Source organism: Carassius gibelio, chromosome A23 (genome assembly GCF_023724105.1).
Source record: "Carassius gibelio isolate Cgi1373 ecotype wild population from Czech Republic chromosome A23, carGib1.2-hapl.c, whole genome shotgun sequence".
NCBI lineage: Eukaryota > Metazoa > Chordata > Actinopteri > Cypriniformes > Cyprinidae > Carassius > Carassius gibelio.
Window position 1 is genome coordinate 14599715 of NC_068393.1, and position 19552 is coordinate 14619266.

Sequence of the window (19552 nt, forward strand, 5' to 3'; positions counted from 1 at the left end):
GTAGATTGAAGAGCCAGGGTAGCCTGATTATAATTAGAATGAACCTTTGCACCTTGCTGTTGTATCTGGGTCGCTGTTGTAAGTTGGAAAGCGTCGGTTTCTGTTATGTGGGTTTGTTAGTAGGCTCTTTGTAGAGCATGCTTCTGTAATGCGGGTCTGCCTTTCCCCTCATTTTCTCTCATTCCCTCATCCTCCTCTGCTTCCCTTTCTTCTCTGTTCAGAGTGCTATGTGCAGTGCTTGTCTTATCGTCTGTCTGTGTGACGACCTTCTGCTGAAGGGATCTGTGGATCCGTTTCACTCTGCTACATTTTCAGGCTTCTATGTCATTCAGAACTGAATTATGAATGATTTCAAAATTCCAGTTCAATTCCTGAATTTGAATTGAGGTAGCAAACTGGTTGCAGAATTGCAATTTGAATCAAATATATATATATATATATATATATATATATATATATATATATATATATATATATATATATATATATATATATATATATAAAATCTATATATTTTATACATAAACTTTATCATACACAAAGTGTGATAATTTTATTATTATTATTTATATATTTCTTTTAAAGAACCATGGTGAAGGACACTTAATTTATTATAATTTATAATATTTATAAATATTATAAATATTATGTATATATAATTTATCATAAATATAATTAGTTTTATAATAAATATATTTTTTATGTTAAACATAAAGCTATTAAATTTAAATTTATGCATTTAGCAGATGCTTTTATCCAAAGCGACTCACAGTGCATTCAGGCTATCACTTTTTACCTATCTTGTGTTCCCGGGGAATCAGACCCCCAACTTTGCGCTTGATAGCACAATGCTCTACCAATTGAGCTACTGGAACACTATTATGTTAAAATGAATGATTATGTGATTTGTTTGTTAAATTACTTTGATTTCCCTTTCATTCCAATTTAAATTTCAAATCCTATGTGATGCAGCCAGTTCAATTCAAATTCCCAATCATAAATTGAAAGCCTATTCCTAATTCAGAATTTTGCCAACCTTGGCTATTTTTAATGTGTCCAACATTAGATAGCGAGCTAATATTTTGTGTGGTTTATTTTGTCCTCCCTTCTCTCTCTCCCTCTCTCGGTCTCTTGTTCTCTCTCTCCTCTCCAGTCCTCTTGCTTGTCCAGTTTCACGGTGTCTCACCTCATCCGTTTCCTCCCTTGCAGTGTGGAGAGGGCAATGGAATTAGTTCCTTGGTTAAATTCTTAATGCGTGGGGAGAAAGTTTCTATGCCCTTGAAGCCATTGTTAGGTGATAAGTACTCCTTCAGAAACCAAACACCGCCTCTGGGGGGATTACTGCTTGTGTCATGCTAATATTTTCTTCTCTCCCTTTTCCTTGCACCTTCTCCTACACGCTTATAAATGTTTCCCCTCAAGCTGAAGTGGAAGGTAGGGAACGAAAGAGAGAAAGACAGAACTGAGAGGGACGTGACGGGGGAAGTCGCAGCATCTGATATGCAGACGCACAAAAAGTGAGACACGAACAGCATGCCGAAACTCGCAAACTCCTCTCATATTGGCAAGATGCCAGTGAGCGGAGAGATGGGGGAGATGCTTGTGCGACTGTTTGTATCACGATTCACGCACGCCCTGTAATCCTGATACGAGGGCTAGAGATCTCCATATGCATGAGCGTGCATAAAGCAGATCGTAGGAATAATTCTCTGCGTTCACACTGTGCGCCAAGTTTGCACCAGAGCTGAGCTGAAGAAGCTTACCGGACCCCCTGAAGTGTGTGTTGGCTGACTGTTTGCGTTCTGACAGCCCTTCAAACCAAGTTAAAGAAATCTTCATTGGCGTAAGAGACCTGCTCTTTAAATAGCACATAACAGTGGCGAAATGTGAGTTAGAGTATCCCTTGGGTGGGCGACATGTCAGGATAAAGCATGTAGTGAAGCCAACACAATAGGAGAATCTTGTACTATGTGCTAATAGTCCTTAACATCATGTTTCAGTGGCAGTAGTAATTAAGCGCTACTAGAACGAATGCATAATGTAATATAAAATTGCAGTGTGGATGTGGAGCAGGAGGCGGAGCCAAATCGTGCATATTATATAACACCGCAGGGGTTGGAGGTGTGGGAGATTCTTAGGCCTGATTGTGGCAATTACCCAGCTGTTTCTTCACACCTTCTCATTATTAAACCCGCTTTTTCACACACTCTCACGCTCTCACGCAGGCTCCTAATTAACGTACACCACCACTTTCCAACGTCGCTTACTTTTTACTTATGCAGCTTTCCTTCCTTTTACATACGTTAACCTCTGAAAAAACTTCAAATGCGCTCGTTTTTACATGCATTGTGTCCCAGTGGCAGTCCCGTCGAGACATATGGCTGTCATCCAGCTACAGCTGGAGTCCTTGAAGACTGGCACTGCAGCACAGGCCTCGGGGATGGCAGCCCACTATTTCAAAGAGGCTCTGAAAAGGGCTCATTTTTTTTCTGAGAGAATATGCAAGCCATCTCAATAACCAAAGCCAGGCTGCTTTTTTTATGAAGTATGTAATCGTGCCTGCATGTAACATTATTTCTCGGAGAACTTTCTCTTCCTTGACTTATTATATCTGGAAGGTTTTTTTTCTCATCCCCTAGAGACGAAAAACTGAAAATGAGAAACTGAACGAGTGAACGTTTCTTTTCATATCTAGTTTTTGCATTCATTTTTTTTAAGGAGAGCGATTCTGTCATTTTTGTAAGAAAACAAAGGGTGGCTTGGGACAGAGCATTATCGAAGGCTGCGGTTTGGGTTTTAGGAGCCTGCGCCTTGGGAAATGGGTCATTAAAGCATTTTGAAGGTCATGAGGGCTTTACTGATGAGCCTGATCTCGTCGTCCTCCAGCCGGGTGCTTAGAGGGCACAGATGGAGAGGCGCTGAGAGAAAAGATCTGGAGGAAAAGCCTGTTTTCAAGGCCTGTGAAATTAGGCACCAATCCACTGTTTACACAGTTACATTCCAGTTCAAGACAAATTTTAAGCTCTCGTTCTCAGCAGAGAAATCAATACCCGGAAACATTCTCTTAGAGGAGCTTCTACTGTAGGACACTTTTAGATTGGCACAGGAACACAGCGGTCGGGAAGGTAACCTGCTTATACTCCCCACTGCAGTTTTTATTTTCATTGGCTTAGCTGAGCAGTTGCATGTGTGGTTTTAAAAGAGGTGTGTGTGGCACCGCTTGTTTTTTTGTCATGAAATACATTCTTTGGAGTACTAATCATGGTCTCCTTATGCACGCTGTGCTTCATGTGTGTTTGTTATGCGCTTCTCCCTAGCTGCCGTCTTCAGATGTGAGGCAGGACTATAAGTGAGCACCAGGAAGAGGTTACAGAAGGGTTACGTTCAAATCTTTCCCCCCAGCCTCTTGCAGTTCACTAAAGCCTTGAGACTGTTTGATGGTCTCACTCTTGCTAAGTAGTATTTAAGGCACAGGCTAAGTCTTTAGCTCTGTTTGCTATTGCTAAACCTAATGAGCTGCCTTCTGTTTAAATAATCAGTTTCTTAGAGCACATTTTAACTTCCAGGGGATCTGGTTAGTAAGCAGTTTAGAACTTTCTATGTAGTGTGTGCACCACAGCAATATTGCCACACGACAATTTCAGTACAGTTTGATGTTAGCATGCTGCTTTGCTAACACTGATTCTCTAAGCGTGAAAATGCTTAGCACTTAAAAATTTGCAGCCAAATTATTTATCCCCCCTAAATCATGTTGCTCTGGTGTGAGCATGGCGTTTCTGCTGCGTGTCAGCTGCGTAGCGGCTGCTTCGCATTTTCTGTGTCTTTACACACCAGAATCGTGCCTGACACGCTGCTGCTACTGTAGGTGACATACAGGGAGGCCGCCGAAAGACCAGGCTCTTGTCTTCACGAAAACAATATCTATACTTCATGTTGAGCATAAATATAAAGCCTACTTATAAAGGACACACTCAACAGTATTGACTGCAAAATAGACTATGCTTGACAGGTGCGATATTTGAAAATCGATAATTATTAATTTATTTTTTAAATTACATTTATATTTGAATATGTCAACCTATAGACTTTCAAACATCAAAGTGTCATGCATTAATATGTATTTGTGTTCAAAATGACATATAAACATATTTTCCTATTCTATTTTGCCTGGAAACGCTTCCAACACACTCGTGTGTCGCGTGAAAAATAGGCGTCGGTTCTATTTCTAGCATGCACGTGTTTTCCGCGCGTCTCACGCAGGCAGTCTGCAAGCTCTAACCTGTTAACATGGGAGCAAAATTAAAAACGGACACGCCACACACAGCTGAGACGCTTGCGCCATGCATCAAGTGTGTCAACGGCCTAACTAGTGTGCTTGGAAATGCTGCCTATTTAAGCAGCACAGTGTTTTAGAGCAAATCTCTTCTCACTTCAAGAAGCTTGAAATGACAAGAAAAAATAAATCTCATTATTTTGTCCTTTATTTGTTTGTATCATGTTGGAAAAGAAAGTAAATTTTTACAGAGTGAAGTATTTGATTTATCTGAAGGTGGTATGATAGCTGCTCGTGTGCAGTATTAAATGTATCTGAATGTCTTTAATATTACTTGGAAACGATAGCATCTAATCTTAGAATAAATTACTGCTGTGACAGCACTGTGTGTGTCACGGGTAGGGGACACACACACACACATTCCAAAAACAAACATTGAAGATGGAGGGGTTCTCATTTATATGTACATTCATGTCAAAAGACACACTAACAAACAAACAGTCAAGAACATGTAGTCTTGCATACTGTACACACACACACTCACATATGCCGACCAGCAAGCACCTGCAAACATTTGCCGTCACAATGTCATTTTACCTATCACACAATACTGAGTGTGCTTGAAGGGCTGCCCTTTATTCTGACATGTCTTTAATCTTAGTGTGAAAGTGCAAACACATCACGTTTACTCCTCTTAACATTTCTCAGCCCTCGGCTCAAGCATACAAATGTGCAGCATGTTGTGCATTTGTTTATAAAACCAGCTCATCTAAAAAATATACGTATATCAACGTTTACTCATCCTCATGTCATGCCAAATCCATATGACTTTCTGTAGAACACAAAAAAGATTTTAGGCACGATGTTCACAGTTATTTTCTGTACAATATAATCTAGCAAACTTCATTGTGTGAAAAAGAGCACCATGAACATTTTGTTCAACATCTCTTTTTGTTTTATATAGCAGAAAGAAAATTAAACAGGTTTGGAATGAAATGAGGGTCATTGCTTTTACAGAATCTCCCCTAGAGATTCCTCCATCCTTCTCCATCCTTTTTGTGCATACATTTTTTACCTGATTTAATAAAACTTCCTCCTTATTGAGCAAAATGAGACCATTGAGGACCGTGAGCTAGGCTGGTTCACCACTGACCTACTTCTCTCTCATTCTCTACTTTCTCTTTCCCTCTGTTTTGGCATCAAAAACCAGGCTTGTGCTCAATCCCAATGTCCCTCGGCCCTCTGTCTACTAACTGCAGCAGTTAATGAACTTACTGTGGAAATACTGTGCATCGCTGAGAGTCCCAGCTACTCTCTTTCATGTTCATATTTCATATCTGTGCTGTAGCCCAGTGCACTAAATTATTAAACAGAGCTCTCTTTTTACTGGGATGATGCTTTGTGTTTTACATGTCTGTCTGTCTTTTTTTCTTTTCTTTTTTTTTTTTGCCTTCTGTCTGTAGTTGAGGGATGCTTGGTTAGTTATGCATGAAATGAGATGTGAGTAGTTAGTGTTCTGATTGGATGCTCTAATGGGCTGCATGTTTACAGCTGCAAAGTCAGAGTGCATATCTGTTTAGCAAGCAGTTTGTAACATTTTCTCAGACCACAAGATGTTGGGTGAGAAAAAATGTCGTGCTTTGTGTCCAAAACTTTATTTCTACAAAATCATTGGTCACATACCCACTGCAGTGGCTATTGGTGTGAAAACCACATTTAAATGCATTTAATTAATCCATGAAATTATTGTACCATATGTGAACGGAAAACTGGAGTCACTCTAGATCCTGAAATGTTTGATATAGAGTTCATAGCAACAGTTTGGTGTCTCACAGGTGTAAAGGAGAAATGATATTTCACATGCACACTGCAGTGGTTATGGGTACGAAAGCCATATTTAAACGAGTTATTAAATATATTAAATTATTGTACTATCTGTGAATGGAAAACTGGAGTCACTCCAGATCCTGAAATGTTTATATAGAGATTTAAAAGTAGGATCCGGCTGGCACTCTTGTAGTGAAGTGAAACCTGATTAAGCACTGGGAAGGGGGAGTGACATCTGGTTTTAGCTACCTTTATTTTTCCCATCTTCATCTAAGTAGATTGATAACTTGTTTCTCTGCTTTTTGGGGCAGATCTTAACCTGGAGAGCCCCTGCCTGAAGAAGACCTGCGAGTTTGGAGCCGTGTGTGTGGTTAAGAACAGCGAGCCTGTGTGCGAGTGCTCAGATGCGTGTCCACATGACCAAGACCCTGTTTGTGGCAGCGACGGGCACACTTACAGCAGCTCATGTCAGATGAAGGCCATGGGATGTGCCCTTCAGAAACAGATACAGATGCAGCACAAAGGACCATGTGGTGAGTCCACACACACACACACACACACTCACACATTGATGCCGCTCACTCCCTCACTGCTTTTCATCCTTGTCCACCCCCTGCACTTAAGCACTCCACCAATATTTCGAGAGAGGACTGTAATTTTCCTCCTCCACAACCTTTTTTTTGAAACGATGCACTTAAGTTAGAATTAAAGAGGGCAGCATCCTTCACAGTAATTGTTTGCATGAGTCATGGGTTTTTTGTCTGGCTTTTGTAAGCATGCTCCAGATAAGTCTGCAGAGGCCTGCTCACCCTCCAAACAAACGCGTGTGTACTGTATGTGTGTTTTCCACAAAAGGCTTCTACATAATTTTTGACGGCTGTCTTTGTGCTTGGGAGAGGAATATTAAGGAGACTTTTTTTTTACTAAACTTTGGAGCCCTTTGTAAAGCCTGTCCCTTTCGCTTCTAAGTTCAAAGAGAATGAGGTGGAACTATTGTGTCGACAAAAGTGTCATGCGTTTGCAGTTTATACAGTACATGTGTGTGCGTTGGCAATGCCTCCAGTGAAGAGTTTGAAATGGATGCTGGCGGTCATTTGGTAGCAGTAGAATTAATCTCAGATCGCTAGAAGCCACAGCTGCTCTTTATTTATCATGCTATATATGTTGGCAGATAGTAAATGGCATATGAGAGTGATATCTCTCTCCTCACAGGCTTCTGGAACATCAGATTAACTACCCACAGAGATTTAACCCACAGAAACAGGTTTAGCTGGGACCAGAAAAGTCTAGTTTTCGTGCATACACTATGAAATCTTAAAACTGTTGATGTTGATTCAGGACTAGAAATAGAGGATTTTAGAAATGCATGCGCTTGGCAGATTTCTTTTGGAATGACAACCTTGATGTTCTATGTGTAGAAGGTAATAATAGGCTTGGAAATAAAATTTATTCATTATTTTGTAATCCGAAAAAAAATAATAATTGAAGGTAATAAACTTGAAAAATATAAAGTATAAATAAAAATATAAATTAAGCATTACAATTTAGATAAAATGTGTTTTTTATTATTTCTAATTATATATAATCAATCATAGTGTACCCCATATATAATCCATATATAATTAGAAAGTAAATTATATATGTAAATATTTAATTTATTTTTATTTAATTTTTCAAGCTTTATTAAATGTAATATTTTATTATCATTTTTTTTTTTTTTTGTAGAAAGTATTTAATTATTTATTTAGTTATTTATAAAAGCACAAGCAAATGAAAACGAATTCAGCAAAAAATGGTGGTTGATAGTTTTAAAGCTGGTCCAATTTTCTCTAATTGCTTACTCAACTGAACTGCGAAATTGTGAGACTGGTTTAGACCCCGTAGATCATGTTGGACAAGCAATTTAGAGATGATAGACCACACGTTGACCAGCTAAAAAACAGCTGTGTGGTATTCCATAAACAAACTTAACCACCTTGAACGGGATTGGCTTAGTTTTTCCAGCTGGAAATAATCATTATAGTTTTAAAAACCAACCCATTACAGCATCACAGCAATGTTGATGGGTCCGGCCCCCTGGAGCAGGTGTCAATGGAAAGAGACAATAAAGAGAGCGGCTGCAAACAGTTAACCATACGGAAGGAAACGTTGTTCATTTAGTGCTGTGTACACAGCCACACTCTCCACCACAAGTGAATTCTATTATTATCACCGTTAATTATCCAGGGCCATTCAGACCACAGCCTCTTCCTCACTAAGACCCCAGCTGTGTTTGTGTGCATTTGTTCATGAAAGCTTGTATGTGAGTCGCTGTCGTTAGTAATGCACTTACATGAGTGGATGCATGATGTACTTGTGGCCAAAATTAATTAAATTTTCCTCACTCCATGTAGAGAGGAGACTCATAAATGCCCTTATCTTTATATTTCATGTGCAGTATGATAGAGATATGACTGACGTTGTTTATTATTCTGATTTTTTCCTTCACATTTGAGTGCCGACTGACCTTGAAGTGCAGCTATAGGAAAGCTTGCTGTTGTAATGGAGTATTTTATATCTGCCCCTCTGAGAACCAATATGTATATGTGTATATGCAAGGAAATGAAAGAACAGCCAACGAGTCAGCAGCAAATAAGCACTTTTTACTGGTGATTGAAATGTTACTGGCCACAGTTGGGGAATATAGGTTATCTGCAAGACACTGAGCTAGAAGCAGAAGAACAATCAGAAGGCTGTTGAAGGAATGTGAGGGCAGTAAATAAAAACTAGGAGGAGATGGAGCAGACTAATAAAGTTGGTGCCCTTGCCCAAGCACCAATCGCCAGGGAATTTTTACCACTATTCACAGAAAGTGCTGTTCTGTACCTGACATTAACAATGTTCCTTCAGTTCTCTGGACAAAAGAGAGCAGTTTACTGATCAACTTTAGAGGAATAGTTCGCCCAAAAATAAAAGTTGTCATCAACAAATCTGTATGACTTCATGGCTTTTTTTTTTTTTTTTTTTTAATTCACTTTTTCATTATAATGAAAGTGAATTCTGAATTGCTATTTGAAGGAGCTGAAAATAGACTGCGCCATAGACCAACTCAAACCTGGTCTTGTTTCTTCAAAGTTGTTTCTTTGTTATTTAACAACACGCTGCTTATTAAACACAGGGACGCACAGCAGCACACAAACATGGCAAATATAAAAAATGAAAGGATTACAATACATAAGGATTTTTTGTAGGCTAATTAAATATATATAAACGCGGCCTAACTAATAGTCATCACATTTATCAGAATTAGGCTATCAAATTCGCCTGTGTAAATAGCAAATCTGTCATGGCACGAGCGCAACTGGCTCTTAAAGGCAATGGAAGATAAGATTCTGATTGGTTTATTGCACGTTATGCCCCCAAAAACACACATTACCCATTAAGAGAATAGGGACAACTTGTTTAGATCATGCGCCCGGGCACGCCAACCGTTTTTCCGTCGTTAAAATACCAAAAGTGGATTTGGACACGCCCTGAGTGCACCTGTGCCGTGCGCTTTACACTTTGCGTTGCGATCGTTAAAATAGGGCCCACTGAATTAAAGTTGGAATTTTGAAGTAGAAAGACTATTATATATATTATATATATTGACTATTATATCCAAACTGAATTATTCGTTTGCATGAGCTGATTCAGTTATCAGTGTTTCAGTCTTTTTCCTACACAAAGCTATATCGAGACTTTTATATGTGAAACATAAATGTTGCACCTTTATTATGCTTTTATTGTACTTTTGTGTCCTTTTTGAAGCATGAAAGCTCTACTTCCCAGTCATTGTAACTGCATTCAAAAGAGCGAAACATTACATTATTCAAAATGTTCTTAGTGTTTCGTATATGAAAGAAAGTCATAGAAGTTTTGAATGACATGAGGTTGAGTAAATGATGGAAAAATTTTCATTTCTGGGCCTGAATGGACAGAAATTCTTGTTTCCCATGAGGCTAAGCTCTGCCCAAAAGGCCTCTGTCTGTACCCATATCTCGGGTCCAGCTCTGGATGGCTGTTTTTAAGTAACAGACTGCCGTATCTACTGTATTGCACTCCCCTCTGCCGAGGCTGTGAAAGCATGGAAACATGTTGCAACTGATAAAAAAATGCCTTTATCACACCTGCTGATAAAGGAAAATACCAGCAGCCATGAGAATGAGTTTAATCGGCCTGCATTGGACTGTCACGACAAGGTTTTCTTGGGCGGCTGCTGGGCAGCATGCTGCAGCTGCTTTTAATAAGATGGCCGAGTGTGGTCCCTGAGGTTGACTGAGCACAGATCCTGAGTGAAGGTGAGGTCACTTTATTAATTAATGTGCAATAAACAGGTTGATAGAAGAGAGAGACGAGAGATTTATGCATGAGGACCTATCTCCATTAACACTAAATCAGGTGCTGTTATTACCCCAGCACTAATTGAATGTGATAGCAGTTGCTCTAATGCGATCCCCCAGGTGTAGTTGTCATCGGCCATGCTCCCTCCCTCCCAGTTGGAACCACATTTTGTTTTACTGATTAACTGGGCTCTCGGTAATCATAGGAAGATATTTGAGAACTAGAGATGTCATTTTAATATGTTAACTGTGATTAACTAAAACACACACACACTAAATCATTTAATCACACTCTCTGAACCATATATAAATTGTGTAATATGTAAAAATATAAATAATAGTAGAACAATTTTATGTCTTCAATTATATCTTCAGTTTAATAATTTAATTGCAATTGCCATATCATGAATAATAAAAAATACATATATAATTTATATAATTCTTTCATATTAATAATGATTTAAAATTCTTACATTTGTATGTAATTTATTGATATGTAAAATATATTAAATTTAATCATATATAAATGTAATATCCAATATATTTTATATGCATTTAATATAAATAACTAAAAATATTATTTAATATAATTTAATATTTAATAAAATGAACATGAATAAATACATATATAACAAGATGTATTAATATATACTTATTTTCATAATCTATATATCATATATATATATATATATATATATATATATATATATATATATATATATATATATATATATATATATATATAGATTGTTACATTTTTGTTATTAGATTACAGTAATTAATCGCCACATCATGTAATTAATTATATTACAAATTGTAATTGATTGACAGTCCTAATACATACACACAGTGTGTGTGTGTGTGCGTGTGTGTATGTATATATATATATATATATATATATATATATATATATATATATATATATATATATATATATATATATACATATATATATTAATTATATATAATATTTATGCATAGTATATTTTATTAAATGAAATTATATTTATTCTGTATATAATTACTAATACAATTATTTGCATGATTTAACAAATAAATGCAAATGAAGAATAATATATCACAAGGTGCTTTGTAGCTTGATTAGAGGGCTTTCTTAGTAAATATTGATGTGTGGTTAATTAAATGGAATGTCATGTCATGGGGGCTGTAACTGTGTCCGAAAGCTCAGCATCATTTGAAATGGAAGATGTTATAAGATGCTCCACTGTGACTGCATGTAAACAGAGCAGTGTTGCTCCCGTCTGTCCGATGGAAGGATGCCTTAGCCCAGACTTTGCAGAGAGATTTATAAAGTGGACAGGCGGCTTGGCAGCTGAGGCTGATCCTAGTGAGCGATGGTGTGAATCTGAAGCCTGAATCGCTCTGTTGACGTCACACTTTCTTTTCAGCAGATGAGTCCTGCACCAACTGCTCATTTGGCGCGATCTGCGATGCTCAGACTGGCCGGTGTGTGTGCCCCAAAGGGTGTTTGGAAACACGGCAGCCCGTGTGCGGCAGTAATGGGGTGACGTATGAGAACGAGTGCAAGCTGAACGTGGAAGCCTGCACTAAGCAGTTGGATCTAAAAGTGGTGGCCCATGGAGAATGCAGTGAGTACAGAAAAACGACAGTCAATTCATCCATCACCTTCATACATGTTCACTCATCAGTCTGCGTTTGCTGCAAAAAAAAATCATTTTCTGTAGTATTTTTGTTTTGATTTCCAGTAAAAGCTCAATTTACTTTAAAAAATTGTGTCAGATTTAACTTTTTCATGATGTATCGTGAATTAAGGTTGAATTAATGTTTTGTTTGTTAATGCATAAATCCCATGTTTTTTTAGATTTATGCCTCAAAGAAGAAGAAAAAAATGTTGTTAAAAAAATTTACTTAATTCAAGATAGTTTTAATATTGTGTGCACTTTTAAAGCAAAGTGTGTTTTGTTTTGTGTTTTTGAACTGTTGAATTATAAGGTACTTGAAAACGAGACAAAATACTGATTAAGAAAATGTTTTGCAGTGAAGTTTTCTTGTCAAAACACAAGAAACTGTTTAGCACCCTTTCCAAATCATGTTATGCATGGTACATGATTTTTTTACATGGTGGTTTTTATGTAGTAGAATCCCATGTGAATGCTTTTGGAGCTTCAAGAGGACATATATTGAGGTGTGAACATGTTTCTTGCACTTCTTTGTGTCTCAACTATCCTGTACTGTGATTTGTGCGTGTGTTGCCTGTGTGTGATTAGAAACCTGTGGCAGCACTGTGTGTAGCTGGGGAGCACGGTGCGTGCAGAACCAGTGTGAGTGTCAGCAGTGCACGGGTCTGCCGGTGAAACCCGTGTGTGGCAGTGACGGGACCACCTACAGCAACGACTGTGAGCTGCGGCTGGCCTCCTGCAAGACGCAGAGGAAGATTGAGGTGGCCAAACCTAGCGTCTGTGATGAAGGTGGGTTTATGTGTTCATGTATGTGATAAGATAAGTGAGGAGCCGAACTCTCTGTTATTTGCTGATTTTCATAGTTGGACTCAGGGCTAGCCGAGTTAATGGATTCACTTCAAACTGTTTATCCTGGCCAATTTAACCTCCTTTCATCGACTGCACTTAGTGACCCATTATACTTGAAGCATGAAAAGCAGGCATCAGTATGCGCCTTGTGTTCTCTGTCTTTTCGGCATAGGTCCCTGTTGTGTCAGTGTTTGAGATGCAGTTTTATTCTTATTTTGATGCAGTTATAGAAGGTACTATGCTTTCTACTTGAATTTTTCCATTAATATTTAACAGTACACGTGAAATATATATATATATATATTAGGGTGACCACCTGCTAATAAGCCCAAGGGGGGACAAGGGGTATGTTTCTGAGGGACAATGTGGGACATTGCCTTGTGCGGCGGTGCCCCCACCCCATGGGCAGACTCACTGATAGTGGTTTACCCATTTCTAGCACATACCACCTTACATGGTATATTAATAATGCCCTATTCCCTTAAACATGTGTAATTGCTGATGTACTGTATGCTTATGACAGAATCGACAAATGCACTTCCACTTACGATTTACTTTAGCTATTTAATTTTATTTATTTTTCATTACAATTTATTCACTTTAGGAATAAATTACTGCTCATATACAGCATTCGCGTTGAACAAGAGTGAATGATTTGTCCAGGGTTTTTTTTTCTCTCATGTTTTTGTAATGTTTGGGAAGCCAGAATGTGCATGCATCAACAGAAACGTTTTGGGTTTTATTTCAGCGAACCGTGCCATCCCTTCCCTAATTACAGGCCTAAAACAATCATGCCCGAGCAGACGGATATTAGTACATCTCATCACACCGGCACCCGCGTCTAAATCAGTTGTATGGTCTGGTTTTCAGTCTAAAACAGTTGCGTCAAGTATAAATGTCTCGTCTCTTTCGGGAGGTGCATGCGCAGTCATCGGAGGCTTGCACCTGTTTTTCTCAGATTTCGAAAAACTGCTAACAAAATGTAAATAATTCTGTTGATTCTGTTGAGCTTAGGAATGCTTTAGCCAATCAGAGGTGTTCAAATCGGAGAGTTATTAGGTCATGTTTTCTCCTTTTTTTCCAAACCACGACAAATGCCAGTCTACGTTTTTTGCAGAATGCGACATATCCGCTCAACCAATCACAGCACACCATTCCTTGCACTCAGATAATAGTAATGGAGGCACTATGAATACACCCCGCATCCTAGTTTTCCTCATCTTCTTTGTAATTTGTGATCAACAAACAAGGGCTGCACAATAAATCACATGTGATTGCCAGTAAAGCCGGTTCTGTGATTAATAGTACTGGTAAATCTCCATCACATGCTTTCAGACAGAAATTATTCAGATGCATTTAATACACAGAGCTGTAGATAACTTATATGCTGTGTCACGTTTATAAGATTAATCAAATTCGATTATGAAAGCAATATTATACTTTATATAAGATTAGTATTGACCAAGTTCAGAGGCTGTCATATTAAATATAGATTAATTCTTGTTAAAATAACAAAAGTAACTTAAGCCAAGAACAGTGAGCGATTTTGTCTCTTTTTTTTTTCTTCCTTTAACATTAAGGACACCCCGGTCCGGTTTCAGACCAAATCACTGAGGTTGCTTCAGAAAATTATCAGGGTGCTCACTAATAATATTAATAATAATTTTCAACTGTATGAAAATAGTATCACCAAATAGGCCTTAATTTAAATGATGTGCAATCTAACATAACAGAGAATTTCAATCACTTTATCAAAAAAAAAAGAAGAAGAAGAAGCACACATTGATAGGTTAGACTACTGTATGCACATTAAGACTCCAGGTTTTGCTGCGTGATAGCAAGATATGGGGGTAAAATTCCCCTCCCCTGTATGATTTTCTTTTATATACCATATAGTTTAGCAATATCACACGCAGAGTAATGGTTTTCCTCAAGTATCAGCACGACTGCAAATGTAATTATGATTTTATACTGCATTTGAATAAATAAGTTAATATTAAGTAACTTACAGAACTGCTTTGCCTCTCTGAGCAAAATGGCCACTAAATTGGACAAAAATGCCCCTACACAAACAAATTAGATCTATTACGTCTGTAGCTAACAAAATGTAAATAATTCTGTTGATTCTGTTGAGCTTAGGAATGCTTTAGCCAATCAGAGGTGTTCAAATGATTGTGCTGAATTAAGTTATATCATGTTTTTATGCTCTGGAATGTTTAAAAATGGTGAGGTGTATTTGTTCGTTCAAGTGAAAGAAGACACACACGAGAACTCAATTCAAGTGTTTGAGCTGTCTCGTGCACACAAAACACAGAATTTGAATACTTAGTTAACTTCTTCACGTTTTCTTGTATTTGAATGCTTTAAAGTCTCTTGAATGTTTACATTTGAAAGGCTTTAAAACATGTCCAAATGATAAGCTTTCATGACAACACGCAGCAGTGGCCCATCAACTGTCCTGAGCGTTTATCTTGCTGGTCTCGGGCAGTCCGTTGAAATCATCACCACCTTTCACCCCACTAGCGACACCCCTGAACGTTACACCACTATTCATTGGAAAAATAGCTTTATACTGGAAAAGTTTCACAAAAAAAAAGAAAAGAAAAGAAAAAGTCACACAAGTCTCATCAGACGTTTCTTTCCAGCTCTGTAAGCTGTGGAGGAGTTGCTGTTAAAGGCTGCAAAGATCTGTGTCTGGTCAGTAGATCCTGCCCAGAGGCCAGTGACACCTGCTTTGTCAATTTATTCTCTAGACTAGTGATGTAACACCACAGTGGCTAAAACACATCGCCTTTGTAAGTAGAAGAATAGTGATTGGGGTATTAACGTAATGAAAACAGAACCATTTTGTCTATCTTACATTTAGCTTTCAAACACTGCACTTCATTTGTGTGATGGTTGCTATGATTTTGCGGTCATGGATACAAAATAAAGTGTCAAAGTAAAACATTTTCTCAGAGGGGCCAAAGGGGCTGTTTATTTACACAGAGATGCTTTATTCATGTGTTTAGACCTGGCTTCAATACGTATGTTCATTAGTCTCAAGAAATAAATGGCAGAGTTCTCTCACTCTTTTATTTGGAGGTAATGAAAAATGACAGTGTTCCCTATGTCTGGCCGTAAAGGTGAATTTATCACCTGTTTAATTTCACACTCTGCTAGTCTTAAGTCAGCCTCATTGTAGACACAGACAAAGCGATATGAGAGAACCAAGCATCACCTTAGGGCCGCTGCCTGCTTTTAATTGAATATACGTTTACTAAATAGGATTATGCATTTGAAATAGCAGCAAATTAGTGTATTAAGCATCAGTACATGCTCCAGATAACCCAGGGGAGGAGAGTTTGGGAGAGGGCAAACAGGAGAGAGTATGCAATCATCCGTTACACACAAGTATCTTCTCATAAAGAACTTCTGCAGGCTGTCGGGATGCCCTATTGCTCTTTATGTTAGCAGCATTACAATTACTGTAAGCTACTGTCCAGGTCTTTCAGTAATGTCCTGCTACAGGAGACAAATCATAAATGAACAGAAAACCACAATCTAGGGCTGGGATTTATAGCTTAAAAAAGGTAACTTCAGTTTTTTTCAGTACTGATAAAGTGATTTATCTAAAACAGTAAATATCTAGTAAATATATATACATGGAAATAAAATGCGAAGATCTATTCAAAATTATGTAGGCATATTTTCCAGTGTACTCTTCACAAAATTAACACACACACAATTTTTTTATAATTCTTATTTTCCCTAATATAACAATACATAGTAATAAGCAATATTTATCTACATGTATTTTAAAATAAAAGTTTTTAATCTAATATAAAAAAATATTATAATTTTACTGCTGAAGTTTAAATCTAAAGATGCTCATTCTTAAAGGAATATGTTACCCCCCAAAAAATAAAAAAATAAAAATTAATAATTAAAAATAAAATAATCTGTCACAATTTAATCAACCTTGTGTCTTTCCAAACCTGTATGATTGTATTTCCTCACTGGAGCACAACGACAATATTTTCAGGAAAACCTTTTTTTTTTTTTATTTAAATGTGTGAGGTAATTAATACTGGACCCAAAAATACAGACAGACACAAGTGAATAAGTCTTTGAAAGTTTATTTTCAGTTTCTTTAATATTAATGTTCTCAGGATGCTGGCGAGTCTTCTCCAGGCCAGGAGGTGGCTACAATGAAGTAAGCAATGGGTCAGTGATGGGAGTATAAAAATCAGAGGAAGGCTTGGAGGCTAGCAAGCTAGTAGTACAATTCCAAGCAGGAACTGAGCGAATATCAGTATAGCTGACACGGTTTAGGTGGTCTTCTGAGATGGATGAGTTAATGTGCTTGGGAATTGAACCCTGGTCTATCAAGTGACAGGCAGAGACACAGTCCTCTGTACCACACAGGAGAGTCTACCAGTGTGTTCTAGAAGGCATTCTGAGAAGTAATAGATGAGTAGAGAACAAACAGAGACAAAACCATCCAATTCCCTTTATTTTCTTCCAATCCCACGTCCAAAACAATTCCACAATCCAAATCCACAATGAACTGACAATCCAAATCCAGAGCAGCAAATTTACTAGTCAGTCAAACTTACTACCTCTTGACAAAGGTTCAGGCAGAAAGAGAAAATTCATGTTCCAGGCAGGGTAGAGTTCACACAGGCTTCAAGAATCTGATTCAAGAACTGGCTGGAATGTTCACCAATGAGTTGATGAGACAATCTGGCAAGGATGTAAGAGTAAGACTGGCTTATCTAGTTAGTGAGACAGTTGAAACCAATGAGGGTAATTAAAGAGAAGTTACGAGGCCAGGAACAGGAAGCTGGATGCTAGTTGACAAAATAAAAGATTAACAGGAAGTGGTGACAGAATCATGACAAAATGTTAACGGCATCCAAAACACCATTAGACATAATTTACTTTAACTGGGATATTATTCAGTGTGTCCTTTTTGTGTTCTGCAGAAGAAAAAAATGTCATACAGGTTTGGATTGACATGAGATAAGAGTGAGCTTTTAATTTTGGGAGGTGAATTATATTTGTAATATTCTGAGTCATTAAAAATGTCCCAGTCCTGCAACTCTCCATCCAGTTGATAATAAAGGCCAAAGGTATACGTGTGTGTGTGTGTGCGCGCGCATGTGTGTGCGCATGTGCGTGTGTAGGTGTATACCCATAGTTTGAGATACAGAGGTCAACAACTTGTGATGAATATGAATGTTGACTTTCGAGGGGAGAAATTAAAAGAGAGTGAAGAAGAGAGAGATAGACAAGGTGTGTGTTTGTATGTGCGCCAAAGTGATGTGTGACATTTAGATGGTGTGTGTGTGTGTGTGTGTGTTTTCATGGGAGTTATGCATTCACTGTAAGTCACCCTAGCCACCTGCAACAAACTAGCAGTTAAGTCTGAAGGTCACTGTCCTCAATGCTCTCACGCCTGACTTTTTTTCCCTCGTGTTTTCCCCATATCTCTCTCCTCTCCCCGTCATCTATCTCTTCACTGGCCAGAAAAACCTTTCACCCCTTGATGGTACCATTTGTTTTTTTCTACTGGAGTTACTCTGTGTCTGTTTACCCACTTTGCTTTCACTCTAGCTCACTCTTTATTCCTTCAGCTCTCCGTCTTAATGAAAAACGCATGGCTAAATAAACCCCAGAATACATGATTGAGTTAAAAAGATGGAAAAGGGCTTTGAGGACAGCTGATGTGTACATCTTGGTGTTCGCAAATTGAAAGGTTTGTGTGCGGCACAGGTGGTGGTGACATCAAAGGACCGAAGCTAATTAGTACCCCACCCGTATCCACTCACTCCACCAGGTTTATTTATTCACATTTCCACATTGCATTTTTTTTTTTCAGCTAACACACAACCGAACCGGGAACGTAAATGCTTTCATCTTGTGCTTAGCTTGCACATTTTGGCTTAGGTGGCCCGGAGAGCCTCGTGTATGGAAATGATTGCCGCTGCTGCTCAGTGGTCAGGTTTATCAGAGTTAGAGTTTAGAAACCTTAATTTAAGCGTGTTGTTTACTGTATCACTGATGAGGGGATGAGAGCATGCGTTGAATCTGTAATGGGTCTTTGCAGTGCAAAACTGCCTTGTGCTACTGTTAGCGACTAAAAGTTCTCAGGGTACCAGCTTTCATATTCAAACGTAAGCAGCACATTTATTTATATACTCAAATTACAGTTTATAGTGTTTACACTGTGTGTGTAAGAAGCATAGAGCTGTGTAGAAGAAGCTTTTTTTAGTGCTGATCTCATTTTTACTGTGCAAAGTGTGCTTGAATAGAAACCATGGAAAAAAAATGTAAAAAATATATTTTGCACTCTTTTATGATCAATATAGACTTTTATGAAGTAACATTATTCAAACTACATGATCCCCTAGAAATCTATACATTTTAATATTGCTGATTTTGGTGCTCAAGAAACATTTCTTATTATTATTTGAAAAATAATTAAAAACAGTTGTGCTGCTTAATTTATATATATATATATATATATATATATATATATATATATATATATATATATATATATATATATATATATATATATATATTGTGACGAGTCA

At 37.8% G+C, this 19552-nt stretch overlaps 1 protein-coding gene across 6 annotated transcripts in view; it reads left to right on the plus strand.

Annotated features, from left to right (window-relative positions):
- Positions 1-19552, plus strand: part of LOC127944967 (agrin) — a 228413-nt gene that overhangs the window by 149694 nt on the left and 59167 nt on the right. For 5 of the 6 annotated variants that reach the window (XM_052541413.1, XM_052541408.1, XM_052541412.1 and 2 more), the window contains 3 exons: positions 6412-6633; positions 11871-12071; positions 12711-12911. In XM_052541413.1, the coding sequence (XP_052397373.1) occupies positions 6412-6633; positions 11871-12071; positions 12711-12911 (624 nt within the window). The remainder of the gene's footprint in view (positions 1-6411; positions 6634-11870; positions 12072-12710; positions 12912-19552) is intronic. The other variant, XM_052541409.1, reaches the window with a different exon arrangement.